General features: G+C 37.0%; 1 protein-coding gene across 1 annotated transcript; it reads right to left on the bottom strand.

Moving 5' to 3' along the window:
- Nucleotides 1–27,160, bottom strand: F9 (coagulation factor IX). The gene is made up of 8 exons (XM_004654012.2): nucleotides 27,073–27,160; nucleotides 23,201–23,364; nucleotides 22,982–23,006; nucleotides 17,876–17,989; nucleotides 9,918–10,046; nucleotides 6,903–7,111; nucleotides 943–1,057; nucleotides 1–551 (listed from the first exon to the last, which is right to left on the bottom strand). Exons 1-8 carry the CDS (start codon nucleotides 27,158–27,160, stop codon nucleotides 1–3), a joined length of 1,395 nt encoding a protein of 464 aa, XP_004654069.1.

Below are 27,160 nucleotides of genomic sequence, written 5' to 3'. Positions count from 1 at the left end.
TCATTGAACGAGCTTTGTTTTTTCCTTAATCCAGTTGACATACTTAGAGACCTTGGTATATATTCCATATTTGCCTTTCATTGCACACTCTTCTCCCCAGCTAATAATTCCAGTTAAGAAACTAGTCCCTTCCACTTCAGTAACATGAGGTCCCCCACTATCCCCTTGACATGAATCTCTGCCTCCACCATGGTAGCCCGCACAGAACATGTTATTGTGAATGGTGAATGTTGTGGATCGAAGGCATGTAGCACGGTCAACCAGTGGGACTCTAAGGTATTGAAGAATTGAAGCTGGCCTTCCTCTGTTGTAGATTTTCCCCCAGCCACTAACATAGCCAGATCCAAATTTGAGGAAGATATTTGTGTATTCCCTGTTGGCAATGCAAATTGGTGTTACATAGCTGTTTAGGATTAAGGGTTTATCCAGTTCCAGCAGGGCAATATCATGGCTGTACTTATTAATAGTTGCATTGTAATTGTGATGAGGAATTATTCGAATCACGTTCCGTCTTTGTTCTGTGGTTTCCTCCTTTTCAGTGTTATATTCACCTATTGAAAATAAATTTTATTTTCAGTCTTCCACTGAAATGGATTTTACATGGGTCTTACTCAGCCTAACTGACTACTGGCACCCATATGGCAAAACTCTGATGCTTGTGTGGTTAGAGACATATCAATAATAATTATATCCCACCAAGAGAGCTGTATGCTTTCACCAAAAGAATTACCAGGCTCGGCAGATGGAACAAGTTAAGTTTTGAAATTATGGCCTGTCAGACAGCTTAGGTTTGCTTTAACCCAGGGCCCTGCTTATGACCAGACTGGCAATGGCCCCTCTACCAATGGCCCAGTTTATTCAGCAATCATTCTATCATAACTTAGTTAAATATGGTATATCAACCATACATTGATGGAGCAGATTATTATCTACTTTGTTTACCTGCAACAACCTCGATTTTATCACCAGGCTCAACACAGTGGGCTGCAGTTACAACCCATTTTTCATTGACGATGGAACCTCCACAGAATGCCTTAATTTTACCATTTAAAAGTACCTGTGGAAACAAAATTATGAAGACTACTGAAGAATTTATTTGGTCCAAAACGAAATAAATACACTGTTTCTGGGAGTGAACAAATTGTTGGCTTTCAGTCGCTGGCAGAAATGGAGGGTTTCTGGGAAGTGTCAGCTGTGCAGATGAATTACTGTTTCTGAAGTGCAAACCAAGCAGCTATTTGTGCAACTATCTTGAAATGAATGTAGAATGAGACATGGAGTGAACCCAAGTGGCTTCTTTTGGTGATTTGGGGCTCTTGGATTCCTTTTCCAGGCAAGTCAGTTTATACAGCATATATGTTAGAAAACATTGACTCAACTCCCCAGGATGATTAACTAATATTGAGTCTCCTATTCATGTATAAAGAAGAGTCTTTTCTAGAAGTAACTGGAAAAGGAAAAATGACTTACATTTCCCAGGAGTTGTTTCAAGTGCCTTCCAAAGTATGATATTTTGAAAAAAAGACCTAACACCTCTTAAGGGCTGCATTTGTAGCCCTCCAGATGGTGAGGACTAATTAATTACACCACTGTTGAGATGTAATCCAGCTTTGTCCTAAAAGGTTTCTTAGAACTGTGCTTGGTTTTCAGAAAGTGGGGTTTGGAGTGCCACATTTAATTTGTGCCTTATTAGGTAAGAGGCTAACCTCTCCTATTTGTTCACCTGTATAGCTACTGTATGATGACTGAGGACAATGAATCTTCTCACTACATTATTATCTAGATCAATTTAGAGAATTTCAATTGCAATGTAAGCAAAAGAAATTCTTGATCTACATTTTCAGGAAGAAAGCTGAGAAGTGCAAACACTAGAGGGCACACTCACCATTCAGTAAGCACTTTGCAGGCATTAGTAGCTCCTGGTGGACTGATACCCTTTTGCTAAGGCACAAGAAGCTGTAGGGAGAAACCTACTCATAAACAAGGCAAAGGGGGACACTAGTCCCTTTGACTGTGAGGCAAAGATAGGGCAAAGATGGTCCTTAGAGCGCACCTTTTAAATGGTTCTTCTGGTCCTGACTTTAACTTACTGAGCACCTTCTGTGTGGTGTCCTGGATACTGAAACACTGACTTTCTATCTGGAGTCCTGTGGGACTGACTGACTCATTACAAGTTTCTAGCCTCCTTTCCTATACTCTAGCTCTCCATTTCTTTCTATCAATTTCCTTATATTTTGAAAACTTGTATAAATACAGAAATACTTCACTGGTAATAATATAGTTAATACCAGCATGTCTACCACCCAGATTTATTAAAAATTTCCTAACTTTTTGAACATATAATATTATTTGGTACTAATTATTGTTTTATACACATTTAATTCTGAAAACATAGTATATTTAAGGAATAATTTTACTCCATGCATAGATGAGAAAAATAAGGTTTAGAGACAAATTCTCTTCTCTAAGGTTAGATTTTGGGGAAGCTAGTGTTTTTGTTTCTAGTATTTGTGCTCCTGAGCACTTAGAATCACTCCAGCAGCAGTCTGTGACCCACCTTCAGTAGAACCTTCTCTGGTGCTTGGGAAAATGCAGATTTTTGTGGTTCATTCACAGTTAATGTCAATATTTAGTGCGCGAAGCTGCAAAAATAAAACTCTCCAGAATATTCTTACAGTATATGAGTGTATATGTGTGTGAGAGAAAATTCACATGCCTTATATGCCTTTGTACAGAGGCCAGAGGAAGATATTGGATGTTCTTTTCTTTTTTTAAAAAACAACTCTCCTTACTTATGTCCCTGAGACAGAGTCTCTTACTGAAGCTGGAGTTGGTCATATTTTGGTAATACTGGTTAACCCATGAGACCCAGTGATCCTACTGTCTCTCCTCCCCAAAGCATTGGGGTTATTAGCATGTGCAAACTGTGACCCAGGTCCTCATGTTTACCTGCTGAGCCATTTCCCCAGTCCCTTTATACAGTTCTTATAACTAAATTTGAGAAGTGTTACATTCCTGTTGAGTCATAGTTCCCATAGCATGGTCACCTTTGTTTTTAAAAATGCTCATTCCAGATTAGCTACATAATTTGTGATGGTCAAAGGAAACCAGAATGTGTGACCCTCATTCCAAAGCCAGAAAAAAAAGTGCTATTGAAGATACTAAGTTATAAATATTTCTTTTTTCTTCTAGGGTCTTTCTCACAACTTATATATTTTTCTTTTCTTTTGTTTTTATTTCGAGGTAGGCTATAACTCTAGCCCAGGCTCACCTAGAATTCATTCTGTAGTTCCAGGCTGGTCTTGAACTCACAGAGATTCTGCTACTTCTGCCTCCCAAGTGCTGGGATTAAAGGTGTTTGCCATCACACCCATCACAACTTATCTTTTTAAATGTCCTTGCCAATGCCATATTCCTTTTGGTGTGAGGATATTTGCTGGGAGAGTGCAGACCTTCACAGGTGCCCAGGGTTACACATGCAGTTTAGTACATGGTTCTTGAGGCCCCCTTCCTGCTAGCTGCAAGTCACCCTACTCAGACCCCAACAAGGGAGAGTAAATTAATTTTCCTTTACTTGCCTACCACAAGCATCAAAGTAGAGAGGTGATTCCCAAATAACTGCAACTTCAATGTCAGGATGTGCTCAGTACCTGGAAGTCAGGTTAGAAGTTCAACATGCATTGACCTTCCAAATGTGATGAAGCACATTCTGGATCCAGAGATGCTATGAGACTATGTTCCTTCCCCAAATAGCATTAAGTATTTGCTCCAAACCTCAATTGTTCCTGTACCTGCCCCCACCTTTCTGAGGAACTGGATGGCAGTGGGTGGGGAGAGACTTTTTTGTGGTTGGGAAGGAAACAGTGAATAAGTGTGACAGGCTTTTTCTCAATTGTGCTAAAAAACAGCCCAGCACCTCACGTTTGGAAAAGGAAAAAACCTAGTACTTTGTATCTTGTGTAGCCAGTAAAATTAATTCATATGGATGAAATGGGGAGTGAATGTATGTGCTAATATGAATGTGTGAACATGCATTTGTCAGTGATCTTGAACATTCCCACTGATATTATCTAGGCTTGACAGGAAAAAGACAACAGGTCCAACAACTAAAGTGTGCAGCCAGAATAACATGAAAAGGTTTGAAATGATGTCTATGACTTATATCTTTTTTTCTCAGAGTTGCAGCCACCATTTAATAGTCCCCCATTTCTGCTTGAAAAGAAAGTCAGATATCTGTCATCATTACAAAAATTTCTTTTAGGACATATCTGCATTGTTATCTGCCAAGCATCTACTTTAACAAGAATGGATGGGAAATACAGATTGTGTGACTAAATTGAAATTTTTATCCCCTTCCTTTCAGCCCCTTTCCCCCTATTTTATTTCTCCTTTAACTGTCTTTGCCATCTTGTTTATGATGGGAGCAATACTAAACCCATAATATCAGCATCCTGAGCTTTAAAAAGTACTGTGCTATTTAAAGGAGAATTGTTGTTCTTAGTGAATACACCCTTGGATTCTGGAGTCCTTTATTATATAAGCACTGCTCTATATCCCACTAACCCAAGGAAGATGAGTAGCATGAGGCAGGATTTTTTTTGTTATTCCCACCTTGTTCATGGTAGTTGGATACATAATGAATGAAAATACATGAGAATACAAATAACAAAATTAGATACATAGATGTTAATTAGAATGTGATACCCAAGATAGATTATTCAAAGAATGGTCATTGGAGAGGCTAGTGTGACCAAGAGTAGTGAGAAACAGAAAAGGTAAATGCAGAAAGTTGTTATGAGGAGTGGGGAAAGTAGCCCTGATAAGGTATCTTTAAGTAGTGACTAAAGGTGTATAAAGGAGTATCCAGTGGGATATTTTATTGGCTGTAAAGTCAAAAGCTAAGATAAAATGAAGGGAAATATAAAGCATAGGGTGGGATATTCTGTAAACCTTCAGTACCACTGACTATAATCTCATCTCCAGACTTAGGTTCAAGACCTTTCATCTGTTATATTGTAAAAGGGCAGAATGGCACGCATTCTGAAGAATCCTGGAGAGATACATAGCTCAGAAAATTCCAGCACTGTTAAATGTGGAAACTTTCACCTGATCTTGGCTCCCTAAATGGCTGCCCACTTGAAGACTACCATGTAGTTGAAGCTATTGATACCTGATAGTAGAAGTTCAAGCCTCAGTAGAGAAAATATTTTAGTGTGAAGAATCTGACCTCACTACCAAATTATGATTGCAGCCACTGGGGAATTTAAATTATGCTAAAATTATGATATATACTGTCCATTTCTGCAATGATGGAAATATTCTATTTATATCTTCAATGCCCAATATAATAACCATTAGCTACATGTCTCTTATGCACTGGGTGGGCTGGTTACCTCAATGAGCAACACTACTTTATGTAAGGATCATCCTGGCTCCTTGCCTGGAAGTGGGAGGAGGAGGAGGCCTGTTTCTTTTCCTAGATGGCATCATTTAGGCTTTATCTAGAGGTGCAATTATAACCCCGGTTTTATTACTAATCTAACTCTTGGTTATTACATCAAAAATGTGCAAAGGAAGATAATGTGCACAGATAATTCTGTATCTACATGTTGTCTGTAGAATACCATTGGCTGAGTTCAGTACTTGATTTTTTTTTTTTTTTTGGTTTTTTGAGGTAGGGTCTCACTCTAGCCCAGGCTGACCTGGAACTCACTATGGAGTCTCAGGGTGGCCTCGAACTCATGGCGATCCTCCTACCTCTGCCTCCCGAGTGCTGGGATTAAAGGCATGCGCCACCATGCCCGGCTAGTACTTGATGTTCTGAGGAAAGCATCTTGGAATGAAACATGGTGTGCCATTCCCTAGTGGTTCTGAGTCAGTAGGTCTGGATGGAGTGTGAGACTGCACTTCCCAGGTGATTTGGATGCTGCCAAACTGAAAATTGTGGCAATGGGCCAAGCCTCCATGTCATATGCTCATTCCAGCACCTCCTTTTCTTTTTTTTTTTTTTTAATATTTATTTATTTGAGAGAGGGAGGAAGAGAGAAAAATAAAAAGAGAGAGGAAGATTGAGGGATGGAGAGATAGCTTATTGGTTAAGGCACTTGCCTGCCAAACCAAAGGGTCAGGTTCAATTCCCTAGGAGCCACATAAGCCAGATGCACAAAGGTGGCACATGTGTCTGGAGTTTGTTTGTAGTGCCTAGAGGTCCTGCCATACCCATTCTCTGTCTCTTTCTCCCTCTTCCTCTTTCTCAAATAAAAAAAAAATAAAAGTAAAATATATTTTGAAAAAGAAATATATTTCAAAATAGAAAAACAAAGAAACAGATAGAGAGATAGAGAGAATGGGCATGCCAGGGACTCTAGGCACTGTAACCAAACACCAGATACACTCACCACCTGGTGCATCTGACTTTTTGTGGGTACTGGGGAATTGAACATGGGTCCTTTGGCTTTGCAGGCAAGTACTCTCGCCCCTGAGAAATCTCTCCAGCCCATGGCTCTGTTTTTTTTTTTTTTTTTTTTTTTTTTTTTTTTGTGAATTCCCTTCCAAGATAATCCATTTTCTCTGGATCTAGGAGCTGAAGATACTTTGACTCCCCACACATGTTACCTCCCTTTCAGACCTCCCTATTGCTCATCAGTTGCTTATCTGGAATCCTGCTGTGCCCTCTCCTTGATGCAGTTTTTTAAATTTTTGCTTGACCTTGCCTGGTAACTTTCCATGGACTTAATTTTCACCTGTGATAGGTGTTTTGATTTCGCTTAGTGCTACAACTTACTTAAATAGTCCTTGCCTATGCCATAGGTCTTTTTATTGTTTTAGCTTCAGTTACCCACATGTTTTGTCTTTTTACCAGCTGAGCTCCAGTTTTTTGACACGCCATCAATATAGAGTACCTGCCAAGGGAATTGACCTGGTTTGGCGTTTTCTCCACCAACAACCCGAGTGAAGTCATTAAATGATTGGGTACTTTCAGTGATGTTATCCAGGATGATTTCAGCTTCAGTAGAATTATATTCATAGTCCATATTTGAAAAAATAGTTTCAGCCCGAGTGAGCTTCTTAGAACTGTAGGAAACAGAAACTCTTCCACATGGAAATGGCACTAAAAAACGTAGAAAAAGACAGTATTTGGATATTTCTCCATGGCAAATGAAACTGTATTGTAAATATGTGCTGAGAAATCACACAAATCAATTATCTGATGTTAGAAAAGTCAGGAAAAAAATGGGCACAGAAAGAATTCAGATAGTTCCAAAATTGACAATCAACAAGATGATTCTATTTCAGAAAGAAGCTTTCATTTCAGAGTAGAAGGACCATCAATGTTAAAAATTTCTCATCAATGGGTAAAATCACACACTAAAAGATTGATCATGTAATTTTAATGGAAATTTTCCAGGTCTTCATGGGAAGAATACTTGGCTGCATATCTACCATCCTTGTAGGTATTCTGACATCAAATTTGGTAGGACTTTTAAATGTGTAGCCTAGGCTGTCTTCAAACTCCTGGTCCTCCTGATTCTGCCTCGTCAGCAAATTCCTACGAGTGTGCACCACCACAACCAGCTGGTAGGACTTTTATAGTCTAACTACTTTTATTAGATTTTTATACTTAAAATTCATTTATTCTAATTTTTAACAGAGATTATGGTCTTATATCCCCTCTTCCCTGGTCCCACTCTTTCCCTGATGGTTCTCCTAAGTAGCACTATTGGTGTTTACTGTTGGCCTTTGAGGGAATACGACTGTGCTTCACAATATTTCTCCCTGTCCTTTGGCTCTTACAATCTCCCTACTAATTCTTCTGCAATGGTCACTCAGCCTTAGTGGGTCTGTTGACACTTTGGTTTAGTTCTGAGTTCTCTGTAGCCTCTGGGTTTCTGATTCTATATGTTTTGATAATCCACATTGTCTGTTGCCTTTCCTTGGAGTTGGTTGTCAGGTTAGCATTGGGAGCAATACTCGTGTTACGATTCCTCTATAATTTCTCTTGGGTCCCTGAAGGTAGAGGTGGCACATTTTATGGTAGGTAGTTGGCTATCATGTTGTGTTGATAAAGCTTGAATCTCCTTATTATTATTATTTTTTGTTTTGTTTTCTGCCATAGACTCTCATGGTTTGGGCAAAGGGATTATTGTATGGAATATTGTCTCTACATTCACCTGTTGCTTTTGGCATGTATCCCATAATGACACCTTAGCCAGACTTTCTATTATTATTATTATTTTTTATTGATGTCTTTAAAGAGCTCTTGTATAAAAAAATCTGGTGAAGACTTTCATGTAAGTTTTATGTTAGGATAAGCTCAATGGGATATTTTCTGCTTATTATTAAGATGATTTCTTTTACACTCTAGACTCAAAGAAATTTGTTATTTTGGAGGCGAGATCATTGGAATTAGTGAATTAATCAATAGGCCTCAAATATGCTTATCATGCCATGATTTACTCAGTGCTTAATCACCTATATTTTTTCCTTGAGTTGCTTTACTTCCTTAAAATTCATTTGCTTATATCCTAAGGACTAGTAGAATTGAAATTTGTAGCCACACTAAGTCACTTCATTTTCATTTTTCGCTTTTTTCATACTCACATTCTTTATAACAGACATTTCTATAGCAACCAGCTATGGCAAAGTATGATGAAGGCAGCATGCAGTTGAGAAAACAGGAAATTAGTTCAAAACACTACATGTAAATAAAGACAATCAACAATGGATGGAGAAAAGGGAACATTATCTTTGAAAAGGCAGAACAGCTTACTTTAGGTTTGGCCTACTTATTTTGCTAAAGCTAAGGCTATATACAAATATAACTTAATAGTTAGAGATGGTTCTCAATTTTCTCTTCTATCATAGAAGAGCTATTATGTCATCTGGCCTCATTGGAAGTTATATTTTTAAAGATAAACACAAATGTGCATATGTGCACACACATATGCATGCTTATCCCAAGGTGGGCTATGTATAAGGCAGTGTATGTGAAGAAACAAGCAGAAGGCAGGCTGGCTGTTCCAAAAGCAGTAGAGTCTTCATTTTACTTGTACAAGGTATACTCTTGGTTTCTGGTCCTTCCTTTAATTTCCTCTGTTCGGTACATTGCTGAGATAGGTATCAAACCCAGTTACAGAGGAGTGGTACTTGATTTAATACACCAGTTTAATAAAATATCTGGTGTTGGAAATACAAGAGGAATTTTATCGAGTTTCTTTAAAATTGGCGTTCTTATGTCAAATATAAATGATCTTACAGAGCTTAATTTGTTTAGACTGAAAATTTCTCCTGCAGTTTTCTGCAGAGGACAGCAATCTGAGTATGAGGCAGAGATGTTTCAAATACACCAACCAGCTCTCAGCAGGGTGGAATGGTTCACATAACTGGGAAATGTTGCATTGTCTGCTACTAAAGATGTGTTGATCAGCCTAGTAAAATGAAGTCAGATGATGCATTCAAGTATGGAAATATAGCTCATGACCCAATGTTAGGAAATAACTTTCTAAAATTCAATTAGCTAGGCCCTGAGAGAAGCATGCTTAAAATTTAGCATCCTTTTACTAGAGACCTATCATTCACATAAGTATGCATATGTATTTTATGGTACAGTACTATATTAGTACATTAATTTGATTTGGAATTACAGATATGTACAAAGAAATCATACATATCAATTTGTGTTATAAAAATCAGAAAAAAATTGACACAGAAGAGAATTCAGGCTGTAGATAATTACAGAATTTGCATCTAACATAATGATGCAATTTAGGAAATCAGTTTGTTAAGTTCAAGCTACTGATCTTTTCTTTGACTTCAGGATAAAGTAGATGCAAGTATGCTTGTGATTAAAATAAGGTAGCTTAATTTCTAAAGAATCAAATATAGATTTTCCTTAAATCAGTTATTTAGATTTTGACCTGCTGGTTCACAGGATTTTTGGTTCTCTGCAAGTTGGTATCCTTCAGTACAGGAACAAACCACCTTGTTTTCAGCATTCCTTTTACAAAACTGCTTGCACCTGCCATTTTTAATGCTGCATGTTGCATCTAAAAGAAATAAAAGTCCAAAGGAATGACATCATTCCATTCATTTCCCAAAAGTACACGACACTTCTGACTCATGAATGGGCCAAATATAAACTGAGAGCAATCATGGCAAGAAACTTGGGAGCCTTAAGCTAAGAACAGAAAGAAAGATAACATAAAATTTTCAGCAAGACATAAAAGAGTGGTAACAATATTTTGATTTGGTTTTATAACAAAAGTATTAGCCCATTATGTATAATGACTTAATGAACATCTTTGCATATATCTTTTTGTAACAGGAACATGTATTTTATGGTGTTATACTAATGAGTTGAAATAACAGATTGTATATTCAATTCTAGTAGATACTACCAAACATATTTAAATTATCATGCTCATTGTATGAGGGTTCTAAGATATATGTACTGAAGGACTGAAGGTACTTCTGCCACTTTGGCTTTTTATCGCTAAATAGTGTGCTTTGCTGCACAGAAATTCTTAGTTTTAAAATATTCCAATTTATCAATCTCTTCCTTCGCAGTGAGTAACTGCTTTTGTTCAGAGACTTTTGATTATTCCAGTCATGAGTATAAAATTTTGTGTATATATATATCATGGACAGCAGACTTTTTATTTTATTAATTCAGGCATTTATTTACAAAATATTGGATACGCAAACATGAATCTTTTTTTTTAGAGTCTAAATCTCATCAAAGGCTCATACATAGGTCTCTTTCTCTCTATCTCTCTTTCTCTTTTTTTGTATATTTTTATTGACTTATTTGAGAGCAACAGACAGGGAGAAAGAGGCAGATTGAGAGAGAGAGGGAGATTGGGCACTCTAGGGCCTCCAGCCACTGCAAACGAACTCCAGACATGTGTGCCCCCTTGTGCATCTGGCTAACGTGGGTCCTGGAGAATTGAGCCTCGAACCGTGGTCCTTAGGCTTCACAGGCAAGTGCTTAACTGCTAAGCCATCTTTCCAGCCCTCTCTTTCTCTTATATGTACTCAGGAAACTCACCCAATCACAGAAAGACAATTGTCACATGGTCTCTCTCATGTGTGGCTCCTAACCTGGATCAACCCGAGATGCTGACATACCTTATATTTGATATTTTTGAATTTGATTTTAGTTCGTGGTGTGAAGTAGGAATGCAGATGCATTTTTATCATATGAATATGCAAGTTTCTTATAACTACTTATTAAAAGCACTAGATATTCACTAATTCCCTTTAGTGTTACCTGTGCCATAAATCAAGTTTCTATATGTGTATGTTTCTAGACTCTCTAATTGTTTGCCATTCATCGGTTTTGTCTATCATTGTATCAATATCACTATCCAAAACAATATTTATTTAAGCCTTGATATTTAATATTATAAGTACTCTAACTTAGTTTTTCTTGAAAATCATCTTGGGTATCCTGGACTCTTTGCATTTTCTTATGTCTTCATTTTAGAATTAGCTGGTAAAACTCACACGACACTCACACCAAGAATCTCAAACCCCTAGTTTTATGTGGGTATTTATTGACATTGCATAGATTCCATTAGGAAAGAATTGTTATATTTACTATATTGTATTCAAGAACCTGTGAACAAAGCCTATTCTTTGATGTATTTAGATCCCCTTTTGTTTTCATCACCATTTAATTTATTTGTGTAGATTTAAAGTTTACTGCGAACTATAATATCTGAACATCTTGGAAATTGGTCACATTCCCATTAGGTTATCCTCTTAAGTTCCCTCTCCCTGCCTCATATCCCTAAGAGACCTCTTAAAGTGGGACATACATAGTCCTGTGGGGACATGGTTGCATTAGTCATTTCCTGTGGGGCAGCCCATGCCTCACAGATTGTGTAGATTTCTTGTATATCTCTTTTACTTTCATTCCCAAATATTTAATTTTTAATTTATTCTAAATCTTACTATTCATTTCTGCTATATATATGTATGTATATATGTATACATACATATATATGTGTGTGTGTGTATATGTATACGTATACACACACACACACACACACACACACACATTTGTAAGTTGCCTGGCTATCCAGCTGCCTCTTTTTGGGTTTTCACTATCCACAAACATTTTGTTCTAAAAGTTACATTTATGTTTGTTTCTTTCAATGAGCAACAGCAATCCCATAATTTCATGTAGTTCCTGTTTCTCTGCACTGAAGCATGGTCTCTGCTGCATAGTTATTCTAGAAGTTACTTGGCTCCCGAGTAGAGAGTTTACTGTTATCTCCCTCCAGAAGTAGAATCTGGAGAATAATAAAACTTAGTGTTGAAAAGTCGCTACAAGCATAGAAGCAACTTGAAGCTGCTTCAGTGGAGACATACAAAAGAAGAGATAAAATGAGGTCTTTTAAGGTAGCTGAACCCTAATAATATTATATACAGACAGACCTAAGTATGCTAGTGGCTCTTGTTTTCTTGTTTTCTTTATGCAATCAATCTCCCTTATTAAATACATACATACATACATACATACATACATACATACATATATATGTTCACAATTACCAGATAATTCTTGTTTGAAATCACTTATTTTAGCCTCTCAGAAAAATATTACCATAAGTATTTCTTTTGTCAATTAGATTTCAACTGCATACTGAAAATTTTCATTAATAGATCAATTCAACTCTGATTCATACTAATTGTGCTGCTTGATAAAGTTGGCTTATCCTTGTCATTTTACTTTGTACCACCCAATTACTAGGCTTTCTCTGTTTCTTTTCTGCTGTCTCAATAATGGAAGTATCATGGTTCAGGATTTGTGAGCTGAGTCCTGCTGAGTTGAAGGAAACAGGCTTCTCAATTTGGGCATATTTCGGTCTCTAGGGCAGCACAAGAGCAAAATGAATGGATGGCCTCTTTCCCTTTCCTAGATGCTTAACCATGGTACAACTTGTGATAGGGATGTTCAATTGTTAGTGCCAGTATAACATGGAAAGATAAAATATGAGGTATCACTACATTAACTGTTACCTTTGATCCTTATAGTCCTACTTGCCTTTTTTCTAGTGCTATGGCGATTGACTGTACACAAGCTTAAGTTTGCCTCACAGAAGTGCAGCCTTGAATTACCTTGGCTCATATCTGTACTACTTGCCTTTTTTATTGTGTCTTGAGGCTTCTTTTTGGATGCTGAGGCACAGGACATTGTGTGACTTTATGGTTTCCCAAGCATATTCAACTGGGAAACACGGAGGAGTTAGTTACCCATGAAAAGCTGAACTTTTGACCAGTGGGATATAGAGGCTGATAGGAAAATTCTCCTCCTGCTTCTTGATTCCTAACTCTCCTGAGGTCAGTTTATATGGCTTCTTGCAAATAGTTCCCAGATATCGAGCCATCAGTTGCAGTCACTGGCAAGTAGTTTAATAGCATCCTTTGATTGATTCTCCTTTCCTCACTTGTCCCTTAACCTTGCCTCTTACCGTTGCATATTTCCCCAAACAAGCTTGTATCAATAACTTCTTTTTTTAAATTTTTTAAAGTTTTTTTTAAAAAATTATTTATTTATTTATTTGAGAGCAACAGACACAGAGAGAAAGACAAATAGATGGAGAGAGAGAGAATGGGTGCACCAGGGCTTCCAGCCTCTGCAAACGAACTCCAGATGCATGCGCCCCCTTGTGCATCTGGCTAACATGGGACCTGGGGAACTGAGCCTCGAACCGGGGTCCTTAGGCTTCACAGGCAAGCGCTTAACCACTAAGCCATCTCTCCAGCCCTCAATAACTTCTTTTATATGGGGTAATATAGGCTAACAGAGTAAGTTATGGTTTTGAGTGCTATAACTTTTTCTGAGACAGAAAAGTATGCTATATAGTCCAGGCTGACCTCAAAACTAATTCTCCTGCCTCAGTCTCTCAAGTGCTGAGATTACAGGTGTGTGGTAGTTTCAATGGATGGCTCCCAATATATTCAGGATTTTATTAACGCTTGTAATTTAGATCTGCAGCCACCTGGCTGAAGGAGATGTCACTGTGGGTGGATCCTAGGGTCAATCCCTAAGGTGTGGGGGTGGATTTGGAATTCCAGTATAAAGATATGCGAGAGTTCTTGAAGTGTGCTTGTGTGTACTGGCGGCATGGCTTTTGGGTTTTTGCTTGTTGCTTTTATCTCTGCTTGGATCAGTGAAAGCAATCCAACTTCTTCTGCCATTATGGACTTTCTCCTGTATCTGTAAGCTTCAAATAAATTCCTTCCTCCCATAACTTGTGCCTGGATGGGAAGCTCATTCCAGCCACCCGAAGCTGACTTCTACAAGGTATATGTGGACATTTCAGGCTCCAGTATGCATTTTTGAATGACAAATTTAATGTGAATTGGGTTTAAAGCAATCTATTAATGACAATTTTCAGGATGGAATTAAAATCTAATTGACATTATGTTTTTGTTGTAGTCCTGGGCATGGAACTGAGGACCTCACACATACCAGGCAAGCACTCTACCACTAAAATTTATCTTTAGCTAAACTTTAAAACTTTATTTTACTTGTGCTACCATAAGCTAAAGTAATAATCAGCTCAGTCCGTTCTAATACTTTATGTAATAAGAGAAAGCAACAACTGTTATCAAAGGGACAAAGAGACCAACCTGAGATTTAATCTTTGCTACCAATAATTCATTCAATGCATGATCCAAAAAGAAGGTACTTGGCCCTTTTATTTATTCATATTTGAGAATATTTCTCTTCACAAATGTTGATAACATCTCTCCATTTTCACATCACTAGCTTTCATATTGTTGCTGTAAAGCAATACTAAAGTGTTCAGCCAAATCAAATACCTCCCGTAGAAAGTGTTTCATCAATATGAGATTGTGATAGTTACAGAGGTGGTAGTGGGAAGAAACTGTTTTTTGTTTTTGTTTTTTTTTTTCCCCACAATGGGAAATGGAATGAAGAAACTTGGTGGGATTTTTCTAATTCTGATTCTGTATTTTTGGGTAAGTAAATGGACCTCTCAATCGTTTCCTCATTTGTCAAGTGCCCTTTGTAGCCCAGCATATTGGTACTGCTCTTGATATCTGGCTGGGTTTGTTCATGTGTTAGAAAATATTGCTGCACCATTATCAGGCTTTTGCCTGCAAGCAAAATGATCAAGATTCTAGAAATAAAATAATAGAACAAGGACCTCCAGGGGAGAGGTCAGTAGAGCAGGACCTAAGATACGAGATGCAACTCATTCATCAATTATGGATCACTGCATGTCATATACTATGCTTAGTATGGGTTCTCCCTGGTCCTGGCTGAGGTCTTGGTATGTAGAATATCTATTTAATATTTTCTTTTTTTTTCTTTTTCTTTCTATTTATTTATATATTTATTTACAACTTCCATAATTATAGACAATAAACCATGGTAATTCCCCCCCCCCCACTTTCCCCTTTGCAACTCCACTCTCCATCAAATCCCTTCTCTCTGTCAGTCTCTCTTTTACTATTTATTTAATATTTTCTTAAAGCATCTGTTCTCCTATCTGTATATTAGTACAAAACTATTTCTAATTCCCTTCATAAGTACAAAAGTATTTTACTCTCCCTACACCTTCCCTGATATCACAGATTTGCCATGCAAAGCTTGAACAATACTTATTTTAATTAACAACTTTGCCACAAAATGCACTATTATTCAGCTAAACTCAAACTCTACCCCTATCATAAAAATGCATAGTAAATTACACAGTAGTGTTTGTGATGTGCTGAGAAAATGAAAAAGAGAGTATTTCTATGCCTGTGATTTTTTTCCATTATGTTTTACTGTTGGAAAGACTTCTATATCTTTAGAAGGAACAGGATTACCAAATTTTTGTAGACCTTCATCTACCTGAAAGAGATTTGTATTTGCTGTGCAGCAAAGGACATAGAGAGGTCTTCATTTTATCCAAAGAGAACTGCTAGCCAATTAATTCTTGTTATTCTACCTAGAAAGCATTTCTTGAAGGTTAGTGTCTCTCTTCACGAAGTAGGAGTCTCATGATCAAGGGAAAAGGAAAGCAAAAAGGTTGCAACAATGGAAGTCTTTTTATTTTTTGTTTAATTTTTAAGACAGGATAAATCAAGAAACTTTGGACCCTCATATTCTAGTAATGATTCTATGTCATGGCTTTTGAGAGTAATCTTTAGTTGAGCTTGAGGTCAACAGCTTTTCTAGGAATTTGTAGATGCCTTGCTGCTTTCTTCTAGTGTCAGATAGTGAGCTCTCTGACACAATTCCTACATTGCTTATGAACCAGCTGATCTATAAAGATTTTTCTAACCCTTGATCATATTTGTTAGGTCAGATCAATATACCCTGGATGCCAAGTGAGGTGGCAGCTGCAGTAGAGCTACAGACTTCTGACTGAACAGAAATGTGGGAACCCAGAATCATTGAGATGTTCCTAGTTGTAGACTTACTTACCACTTTTTCTCTGTGAGCCATAAATAGCCTTCCATATCCAGTGAGTCCTGTTATAGAAATTCACATTCCTCCTTTTAAAGTGTGTGAATTTTTAAGCTACATCAGTGCATTTATGTTTTCAGTGTTAGTTTACTAGATTGTGGCATTGAATTGTAATTGAACCTGAGTTATTCATCCTTTCAACTCCAATAGTTATGTTATTTAATCCTATAAGCATCTACTTCAAATATTTCTGTATGCTTCCACAATAGTCAGATAAAATTTACCTGGGTAAACCTGAATTTGGAATTATATCCTTTCAGATAAAAATAGTAATTTGGAGATCTTGAACCAATTAGCATACCCAGACATTGGTTTATCTCTACACTGAAACACTTAAAGAAATGGAAGGAAAACCAACCCAGGGATACTCATTCACTGGCCTATGTTTACTTTTTCTTTTTAAATTCTTTTGTTCTATCAACTTTTCCTTTCCCCTAAGACTGTAGATTTCAAAAGAAAATGATCAACGAATTCTCCCCACACACTTTTCAAGAGGACAAGTGCAGCTAATACATTTCATTTCATTTTATGTCATTTTCTACTGTCAGACAGAAGGCTAGATTGCTATAATTAAGGATTTTTTTTTTGTCTAGGATTGCATCTCTATTTCTCTAGAGTTTCAGAGCTTATAATCCTTTCTTAGCACTGTGTGCTTTTCCAGGCACAATATCAGGAGTATTTCCTCTAGAGGTAGTAATCAATTAAACAAAGAACTTAAGGGCTTGCTGCTCAAATTACCTAAATCTCAAAAAAATAGGCCAAGAGACCATAAGGTATATAAATGCCCTACATTTGTTTATGTTACTTTTTGACATAACCCACCTAGAAGTATTAAGTAATAACTTCTGACTCTTTACAACAAATTTTACATGTAAAAGTGTTTCTATATGTGGCACATTTCCTTGTACATGGGATAATTTGCCAGTCACACTTCACTTCTACATGTTCTTATCTTCTACTACCTTGACTGATAGTAATTTTGTCACAAGTTTGAATGCTTTTATGGTTTTAGTTTTCTCAGATACCAAATTTCAAGCTTGAACTCGATTTGATCAAACTGAAGTTCAAGTACTGGCTCAAACATTTATGGCCCTGATTTATGACTAATTGGAACTACAGTTTTCTTCTATGCGTAAAAGTGGATAATAATTGTACTGACCATCTTTGACTATATTGAGAAATAAGTGAACTTAATGAAATGACATCGCCACTTAATATTAGCTGCAAAATGTTCATATTTTAACATGGTTTCTTGAATTTATATCCTGAAAATTGTCTACAGATGAATGTCTATGAACTTTGAAAGTATGTTTTAAGAGAATTTTATGACATATAAATATTTAATTTCACTGTTTGAACCATGAATAATAAAATGTTACTTACCTAATTCACAGTTCTTGCCTTCAAATCCAAGCCGGCACCAACATTCATAGGAATTAATGTCATCCTTACAACTGCCTCCATTTAAACATGGATTTGACTCACACTGATCTCCATCTTAGGGACAGATTTAGAAATAAAATTATCAGATCAACTGCTTAGAATAAGGTTAGGAGTCTGATTTTAGGGTATGAGAAGAACTACTGACATGCAAGTTTGCTGTCTGTAGGCAAATGATACACCTGTTTCCTGAATTTCTAAAAGCTACCTCAGCACAGGGTTTTCAGTTAGTCATGTCCTAGGAAATTGTTCTGAAGGAGATATGTGCATAGTTTGTATGGAACCATACTATATCAACAAAAAGTGAGATGCATTTTTGACTATTTCTTTTTAAAGTATTTTTATTTGTTAGAGAGAAAAAGAGAGAGAATGGATATGCAAGGGTTTCCTGCCACTGCAGACAAACTCCAGATGCATGCTCCACTTTTTCATCTGGCTTTATGTGGGCAATAGAAAATTGAACCCAGGCCTGCATACTTTGCAACAAATGCCATCTCCCTAGCCCAGAATATTTACATATTTATACATATATTTATTTATTTATGAGAGATAGAGAGAGAAAAAGAGAGAGAAAGACACACACACACACACACACACACACACACACACACACACACACACACAAATAACAGGTATCCCAGGGCCTCTTTCCACTGCAAACAAATTTCAGATCTATGTGCCACTTTATGGGTCTGGTTTTATGTGTGTACTGGGAAATCAAACCTGGACCAACAGGCTTGGCAAGCAAACTTATTAAGCCACTGAGCCACCTCCCAAGCCTTCATTCCTTTCTTATGGAATGGTAGCAGAGTTAATTATAAATCAAGTGAAATTGAATCACTTTATCAAGTATGTTTATATGCCATTCAAAACCTGTTTTATTGTGCAGGGCAAGCTGAGCTTAACAATATTTGGTGCTTCTACTCAAGGAACTGGCTGCCTATGCATGGAGCAAATGTGTCTATTTCCTTTCATTGAGTTTTGCTGTTTAAGTAGCATATGAATTAAGGGTTCATGACAACAGGAAAGATGGTAGATGCATCTGTCACTGCTTAAAGAGAGTTTTCTCCGTACGAGATAGGTTCCAAATGTAAAACAATGTTCAATGCATCACAAGGCACTTAAAAATTCTCTGATATGCTTTATTTGTACATACATTGACCATTTCCTTTCTGCCTTTTCTAAACCTTTTGAATTTACAGAGTTGCTGAAACCCTTTGAAGACACTGGCGACAAGAAAATGAGGAAGGATAGGCCAGATGAGAAAGGTCAGGATGATAAAGAGCCTTTAACCATGCTTTCTGAGTACTCTGCCTCAACACAGACTTCTAAAGCAGGTTCAAGAGAAAAGGATAAATACAACCAGAAGAGAGAGTGGTATGTATGCACTTAAGGTGGAAAAATAACCCTGAAGAAAAATTGGCAGCTGGATAAGTAAAACTCAATATGTAAGAAAGAAAAGCATATAAGATAAAATGACACTAAAAATTAAAGGAAGAGAAAAGGGAGGAATCAAAGACAAATTTCTAATTATTGGTTTTACTTTATAGCAATATTCCCTGACATCTGTGTACAGGTGCCTTGCTGTTCTCCTTGTTTTCTGACAGAAGCATGTGTCCAGGTTCCATTGGCCAAAGAACTAGTATTCTTTTCTCAGAAATAGTCTCCCTCTGGAAAATCAGATTTCTGTAAAAATTAGACCTGTCCCCTCTGCCCCTTGATCTAATGTGTTTTTGCACAGATACTGTAATTTGATCCAATTCTATGAAAACAAAAGATTATCTTTGGTTTATTATTATTAATGCCCAGAACTGGTCTAAAAATTTGCACTTTATATTATAGACCAAGAAATCTGAATTATTTAGGATGTTTCACTGAAAGTGTCTGGGCTGGTAGCCAGCGACACAGGAACTCAGTTGCTGAGACATATCTTCAAAACGAGTGTCATTTTATCAAGCATTTAGTCCTCCTTTGGGCTCTTGTCTGTGTGCACTACAGACCAAAACAAAGCCAGAGGCAGTGGGGGTCAAAAATAACAAGGAGACAAGACCCTGTCAAGTGAGACATTCCCTTTTAGGACTACTAAGTTCCTATTTAATGAATAACAGCAGTTAGACATGAAGGCCAGGGGAGAAAATAGTGAAAGGAAGCGGTTGGTCATTAAGGAACTTGGGTTCTCTTCTAGGCATTGTGTTTCTCCAACTGGGTGACCCTTGCCAAATCTCTTACTCTCTATAATCCTCAGTTTCCTTAATTGTGAAATAGAACTCACAATGCCTCATTTGCAAGGCTTGTGGGAATGTTAACCATGACATCATTCCAGAAATTGCTAATGTGGAGTACATTCTGTGAAGTGCCTGACAGATGGTAATTCATGTGGTCAGGTGGTAATTCTCCAATCAGGTTCTTTGGCTGATGAGGCAACAGAATATCACCAAGCAGCTGTGGGGATCCTGTGCACTATTTGTGAGAAGTAGCATAGGCTATTTTGTGGCAAGCAAGAATCTCAACTTCAAGTAAAACCAAACATGAACTTTGTTTCATTTCTGTTTGTTTTCGTTGTTTAGAACTTTAGTAGGGTAAACAGTAGTGACAGATTTATGTCCTTGATATTCCCTAGGTGTCTATACTTAAAGTAGAGCAAACATGGCATCTAGCTGATATCAGAGGAAGGAACACAACTTAAAGTATGCTGCTGGGGCTGAGGTGTGTGGGGGCTGGGCAACAAGGGGATCATGAGAGTTCAGGCATATCAAGAACTACTGATTTTGGAAAGTAGACATAGACTTGCTTTTAAAAATAAGTCACAAGAACCAAAATTTTGGATTCATCTGGAATAAAGAATATAAAAGCTTGTTTGGATGAACTTTAGAGTGACTAACTCAGCAGATGATCGAGATAGCAATCATTCTTAAGGACCAGGAAAGATGATATGACAGAGTGAACTTCTTTTCTACTATGACTTAAAAACAAAAATGGGGAAATGTTGAAGAATGAGGGTATGAGAATGTTTAGTAGTGTCTTCAAAACAGGAACAGTGGAAAATAGCATTGGACCTCAAGTTGATGGAATTAAGTGAATGGAATATCCAAGTTAGGTTCTAACTATTGAGATAGTAGGAGGTAAATCAACCTGTGAAACCTCCTTCAGAATTATACTGCTGGATTTGAAGTAAGCATTTTTAATACGATTTGTTAATTATTTAATTAGCCTCTAAAGTACCAGTTTTCCTGATGGCATTTTATTACATCCTTAGTTTTGTTGATCTTGCCCACATCTGCTCTTTACTCAATTTCCCCACCTCCATCCTCGTTTATACCCTCCACCCCTAGAATGCCACTACACGTGTTCTATTACTCTCTCTACCTATCCCTCCCTTTCCCCCTCAGTTATAGGCCTTTTTTAAAGTTTCCTGAGTGCTACAGTTTTTAATTACTTTTATCATTTGTAGTCATGGACAAACAATTAAAAATAAGATAAAATAATGATATGGGTTATCATTAAGAATGAATTTCCTCTTTCTGGTCAATTTATTAGACAAATATTTACTGAGTGCCTGTGTTATAGATACTGTACTAAGTATTAGAAATCCATCAATAAGTGGAGCAACTGATACCCTGCCAAAATGGATCTTACATTGTAACAGAGTGGGAAAAAAATCAATGATAAATTATAACAGTAAGAGAATATTATGTTACATTAGTGAAAAGTGCTACATATTGAGTATCTTCAATACGAAAGCCCAAAGTGTACATTGTTCCAAACTTCAAAGCTTTTTCAGCACCACTGTGATTGCATGCATGGGAAATTTTACACTATAAAACTCTTATATGCACAAAATTATTAAAATTATTCTTTGAAAATTTCTTCAGGCTATGCTTATAAACAGCATATGAAACCTACATTCAGACCTGGGTCTCATGTCCGTGATAGCTCATGATGTATATGCAAATAATCTAGTATCTGAAAAAATACAAAATATAAAATGCTTCTGGTCCTAAGCATATTGCATAATGGATACTTAACCTATAGTACAAAATCAGTTCAGTAAACAGGTGTTTAGAGCTGCAGGACTAGCAGAAGGCAGTTTGAATTATTAATAGATGGCCAAGATAGTCCTCATTGAGATGGTGACAGTAAAGACTATAGATAGAAATGTGATTGTGGTGGTTTGATTCAGGTGGCCCCCATAAACTTAGGTCTTCTGAATGCTAGGTTCCCAGCTGATAGAGATTTGAAAATTAATGCCTCCTGGAGGTGGTGTATTGTTGGGGGTGGGCTTATAGGCATTAGGGCCTAGAATTATACTGCCAGTTTCTCTATGTCATGTTTGGCACACGCCCCTGTTGCTGTTGTCCATATTATGTTGGCCATGGATGATGTCCACCCTCTGCTCATGCCATTGTGGAGCTTCCCCTTGAGCCTGTAAGCCAAAATAAACCTCTTTTTCCCCACAAGCTGCTCTTGGTTGGGTGATTTCTACCAGTAATGTGAGCCTGACTGCAACAGTAAGGAAATGAACCCCAGGGAAACTGGGAATAGCTAGCTAAAAGGGACAGCCCAATAAGGCCTTTAACATGGTAGCCTAGGTACAGTGTGTAAGGGGCCACTTGTGTAAGGAGAATAGTATTAGGGGAGGGCAGAAGGGCAACAGGGAGGGAGGGAAGTGCAATCATGGTGTGTATATTAGACTCAGGAGGACTTTAAGCAGCAGAAAATTAGTGGCCTGTATTCCCTGACTCCATTGAGGATTCCAGACCCTCATCCCGCTCCAAGGTACAGTCATTTTTAGTTTCTTCCATCCAGCTTTTGGGAAAGGAACAATGTTATTTTTGAAGCCGTAGGGAGAAGTTACCATATACTCCAGTCGACACCTTCCACACTAGTATAAACCTGCAGCTTATCATCATTTGATCTTGGGTTAAGGTGTTAGACTGATTTTTTGAGTCTACTTGAAGGAGTTTAATATATCATCTATTCATACAGAGAAAAAATGAATAGTTCTTGAGTGTTTCATATAATAGCTCAGGGATCAAATGAATTGCTTACCAACATACTGCTTCCAAAATTCAGTCTATAAGAAAAAAGAGGACAACTTAATGATGGCATTTAAAGTATTTTGATGTTTATTCATTTTTATATCATCTCATATAAGTAGATATAAAAGTATTTTTAACTCCAAGAAGAAGTTTCTTATACTTTTCTTAATAAATTTTTATACTCTTTGTTCTAAGATATATTGTTTTGATATTATGTGGAAACACTCACAGTTTTTTCGGTGTTTTCAAACACTTCTCGTGCTTCTTCAAAACTACACCTTTCTTCTATACATTCTCTCTCAAGGTTTCCTTGAACAAACTCTTCCAATTTGCCTGAATTATATCTCTTTGGCCGACTCAGAATTTTGGTGGCATTCTCACGATCAAGAAAAACTGAAATTTATAAGCACTATACTTTAGTTTTAGAAAAAAAGTCATGAAAATTAAATAAATCTTTTAAGAAAGGCTTTGTTTTTAATCCAAATAATTCCATAGTCAATTTTTCTTTTGGGCATGGAGCCAAAATTTATGATGTTCCTACCACATTGTATGCACATGGAGATTTAGGAATTAAAATTCAATTTTACTTGTAGGCAAGAGAGCTCCAACAATAAAAGGTCACATTTTCAATTGTATTTGAATTTACTTTGGATGAAATAGAAAGTTCTCAAATAAGCAGTTAAATTCACACTTTGTCATCACTTGAAAATAGCTCATTGCAGATCCCTGCAAGGTGATCCATCACCCTGGCTGGGTGGCTCTCAAGATGCAGTTACATGATGACTTTGCAACAAATGCTCCTTGAAGAACTATAATCTAATTGTGGGCCAGCTGCAAATGTGACCCCAGTGCCTCTTATTGGATATCAAAATATAATCACTTGACTAATTGTTTTTATCTTCAAAACCACAATACATTTAGTTTGCACGTGTTACAGAACTTCCAGTGATGTAAGCATTTCCTTGAAATTCAGAATGTGGTTTATTTTACCTATGGCTGCCTAGTCTGTAGGGGCACTTCTAAATTTTGAAGGACTAATGCCTTTATCTTAATGTTTTCCCATCTTCCCTCCCTCTATTTATCTTTTTCATTGTTTTATATCTTTCATTCTGTATATATATATATATATATATATATATATATCATATATATATGTACATATATATGATATATATTATATAATAAATATATAATATTATATAATAATACAATATAACATGTGTATATGTGAATAGATGCACAAATGTATGTGGATATATATATATATATATATATATATATATATATATATATACACACACACAAACATATGCATGTACACACACACACACACACACACACACACACACACACACACATATATATATATATATATATATATATGTATGTATGTGTATATAATGTTTTAATAATAGGAACTTGAGAAGTTGCTTGGAATTGTCCCTTTCCTCAATAGATCTGTAATATAACTGACACTATTTCAGAAGGACCAAGTTATAAACTGAATTTTCCAGGACATTTGAGACTACTTTCTCATCAACTCAAAAGGAAAAAAGAGGCTGGAGGGATGGCCTAGCAGTTAAGGTTCTTGCCTGCAAAGCTAAAGGACCCAGGTTTGAGGAATTGAACTGCACAAAGTGGCACATATGTCTGGAGATTGTTGGTAGCAGCTGGAGAGCTGGAGTCCCTGGCACGCCCATTCTCTCTCTCTCTCTCTGTCTCTCTGTCTCTTTCAAATAAATATATAAAATAAAATACAGCCAGGTGTGGTGGCACATGCCTTTAATCTCAGCACTTGGGAGGCAGAAGTAGGAGGATCACCATGATTTCGACGCCACCCTGAGACTCCATAGTGAACTCCAGGTCAGCCTGGGCTAGAGTGAGACCATGCCTAAAAAAAAAGGAAAAAGGAGGGCTGGAGAAATGGATTAGTGTTTAAGGTATTGATGTAAATGTGGGTCTTTATGATTGATAGTTACTCTCTACATAAAACACTCCTGAGCAGACATTGAAGGATAGTGAACTTCCACTCGTGTTTTCAGATCCATCTCCAAGCATTGTCTTTTTGCCAAATGTTTCTCCACTCCTTGTGTTCCTTTCTTTGTGTTCCCTTAGCATGTGGTATATATTTTGTCACATGTTCTTAAGATCTCTCTCCTGATCTTGTCAGTACTTAGGTCAAAGAAGGAGTCTGATTTATCCCCATGCCCCTAGGATTTGCCACACTATCTTTCACCATAGAAGTAACTCAGTGATTCCTTAATGTATAAAAGACAGTTTTGATTCATGCCCTTTACAAAAATAAATCAGGGTCACAAAAGTTTTAGTTTTTGAAATTCCAGATTGGTGCAATAATGCCCAAGAGCAGCAGCAGTGAACATGCAATGTCTCCTTGTTTTCAAAGCCAGTAAGATGTTAATATAGAAGAACAGTGCACCAATGCTTTGCATCATTAGGAATATTCCTGGCTCTCTTCTCAAGGGTCTGTTATCTCTCCCTATAATGACTCTGCCAGAAACCCACTGCTTTTATCCTCACTATCCCCTGGGGTATTATTTATTTAACCTCCCTTGAGAATTATCTCTCTGATCATTATTGCTCCAGGTCCAAAATCATGGTTCCTTTATGTTTCTATCCTTCTAGGTTCTGAAGACAGTCTTCAGACAGGAAACAACCCTCTAACACCCCCCAGCAAAGGAAGAATTTGGATCCTTTATCCTCACATATGTCACACTGATGAGATATGTCTAATGACCTAGGTTAATACTCCTTATTATGAGTTTTCCAACAGATTTTCCTTATCTCTTAACTCTACCTACTTTCCTAATTCAATGTAACCTTTGCATTCTCACATCATTATTTCAGTATTTCAGTCTGACTCCACAGTTGACATCATGTCTGGAGTGGGAAACAGAGGAACAGTCTGCTTTCTGGGGATACTTAGGGCTGACACCCTGATCCTGGCACTGTCAGGTTGCTAGAGTTGATTTTAGTAGGTTGACAAGTAACTTGTGATGAATGTTTCCCCTGAGAATATGGTATTTGTAAATGGAGTAAGTTCTTCCCTCTGTGCATCCCTCTGGGAGTCAGTAGGACACTACTGAATCACCATAGCTACAAAAAAAGAAATAAAATCAAAAACCCCAAAGTGATGTACATTTATTAACTAAGTCCCTATGTTTTATTTTTATTTTTTTGGTTTAGCCAGGTAGTGTCTTACTCTAGCTCAGGCTGACCTGGAATTCACTGTGTTATCTCAGGTGGCCTCCAACTCATGGCAATCCTTTAACCTGTGCCTCCCAAGTACTAGGATTAAAGGAATATACCACCATGACTGGCCCTATTTTTTTTTTTTTCTAATTTGTTTGTGGACTTGCTTTTGTCCCCTAGGGAGCCCAGTTGAGTACTGAGTTTCCCCAAATACCAACTCTGAGAAATAGGGAGTTGCAGATGAAATTTTATTCCCAAGCCATACAAAAACTTGCATGATAGATAACAACTTAGTAATAAAATTTTAATCTTAAAATTTTAACTAAAGTTTTAAATCATGGGCATTATATTCTTAAAAATTAATGATATAACTTAATATATAGTTCTAAAATTTTGAAAAATACCAATACCTTTAAGAAAGACTTTTGTGTAAATAAGACCATTGTTTGTGATTTTATGTTCAAAGAGGTGAATATAAAAAGCAAAAAATAACAATATTTTTCTGCTTATTCTGATATCTCTTTTTTATGACATTTTCCCCAATTTCAACTTCATTTAAGCCAAGGAGACAACTGTTTTCTAAGAGGAATTACATTGTCAAATCATAAGTCCAACAATGTCCATTTAACAAAAATGCACTGTAAACTTTGTAAATCCAGTTTTAAAAGTGAGAAAAGTCAGTCCCAATAACCTAATGGGTAAGGCATTGGCCTCTTAAAAATGAGAAAGGCCCAGCTACCAGAAAGCCAGTACATTTCAACCAACATGCTAGCTGCCAGAATCCTAAATACTGTCAAATCATGAGCTCATTATTTAGTGAAAAGGCAAAACTGGATAGTTTTGTATCTAAAAGAGAAGCATACCCAATGTATCTTTGAAACGGAAACGAACCTGTGCATTCGGCACTGAGTAGATATCCCAAAAGGCAGATGGCGATGAGGCCCGGTGATTCTGCCATGATGGTGTTCAGGCACTGCAT

The sequence above is a fragment of the Jaculus jaculus genome, chromosome X (assembly GCF_020740685.1).
Source record: "Jaculus jaculus isolate mJacJac1 chromosome X, mJacJac1.mat.Y.cur, whole genome shotgun sequence".
NCBI classification, from domain to species: Eukaryota; Metazoa; Chordata; class Mammalia; order Rodentia; family Dipodidae; genus Jaculus; species Jaculus jaculus.
This window is presented reverse-complemented; position numbering and strand designations above follow the sequence as displayed.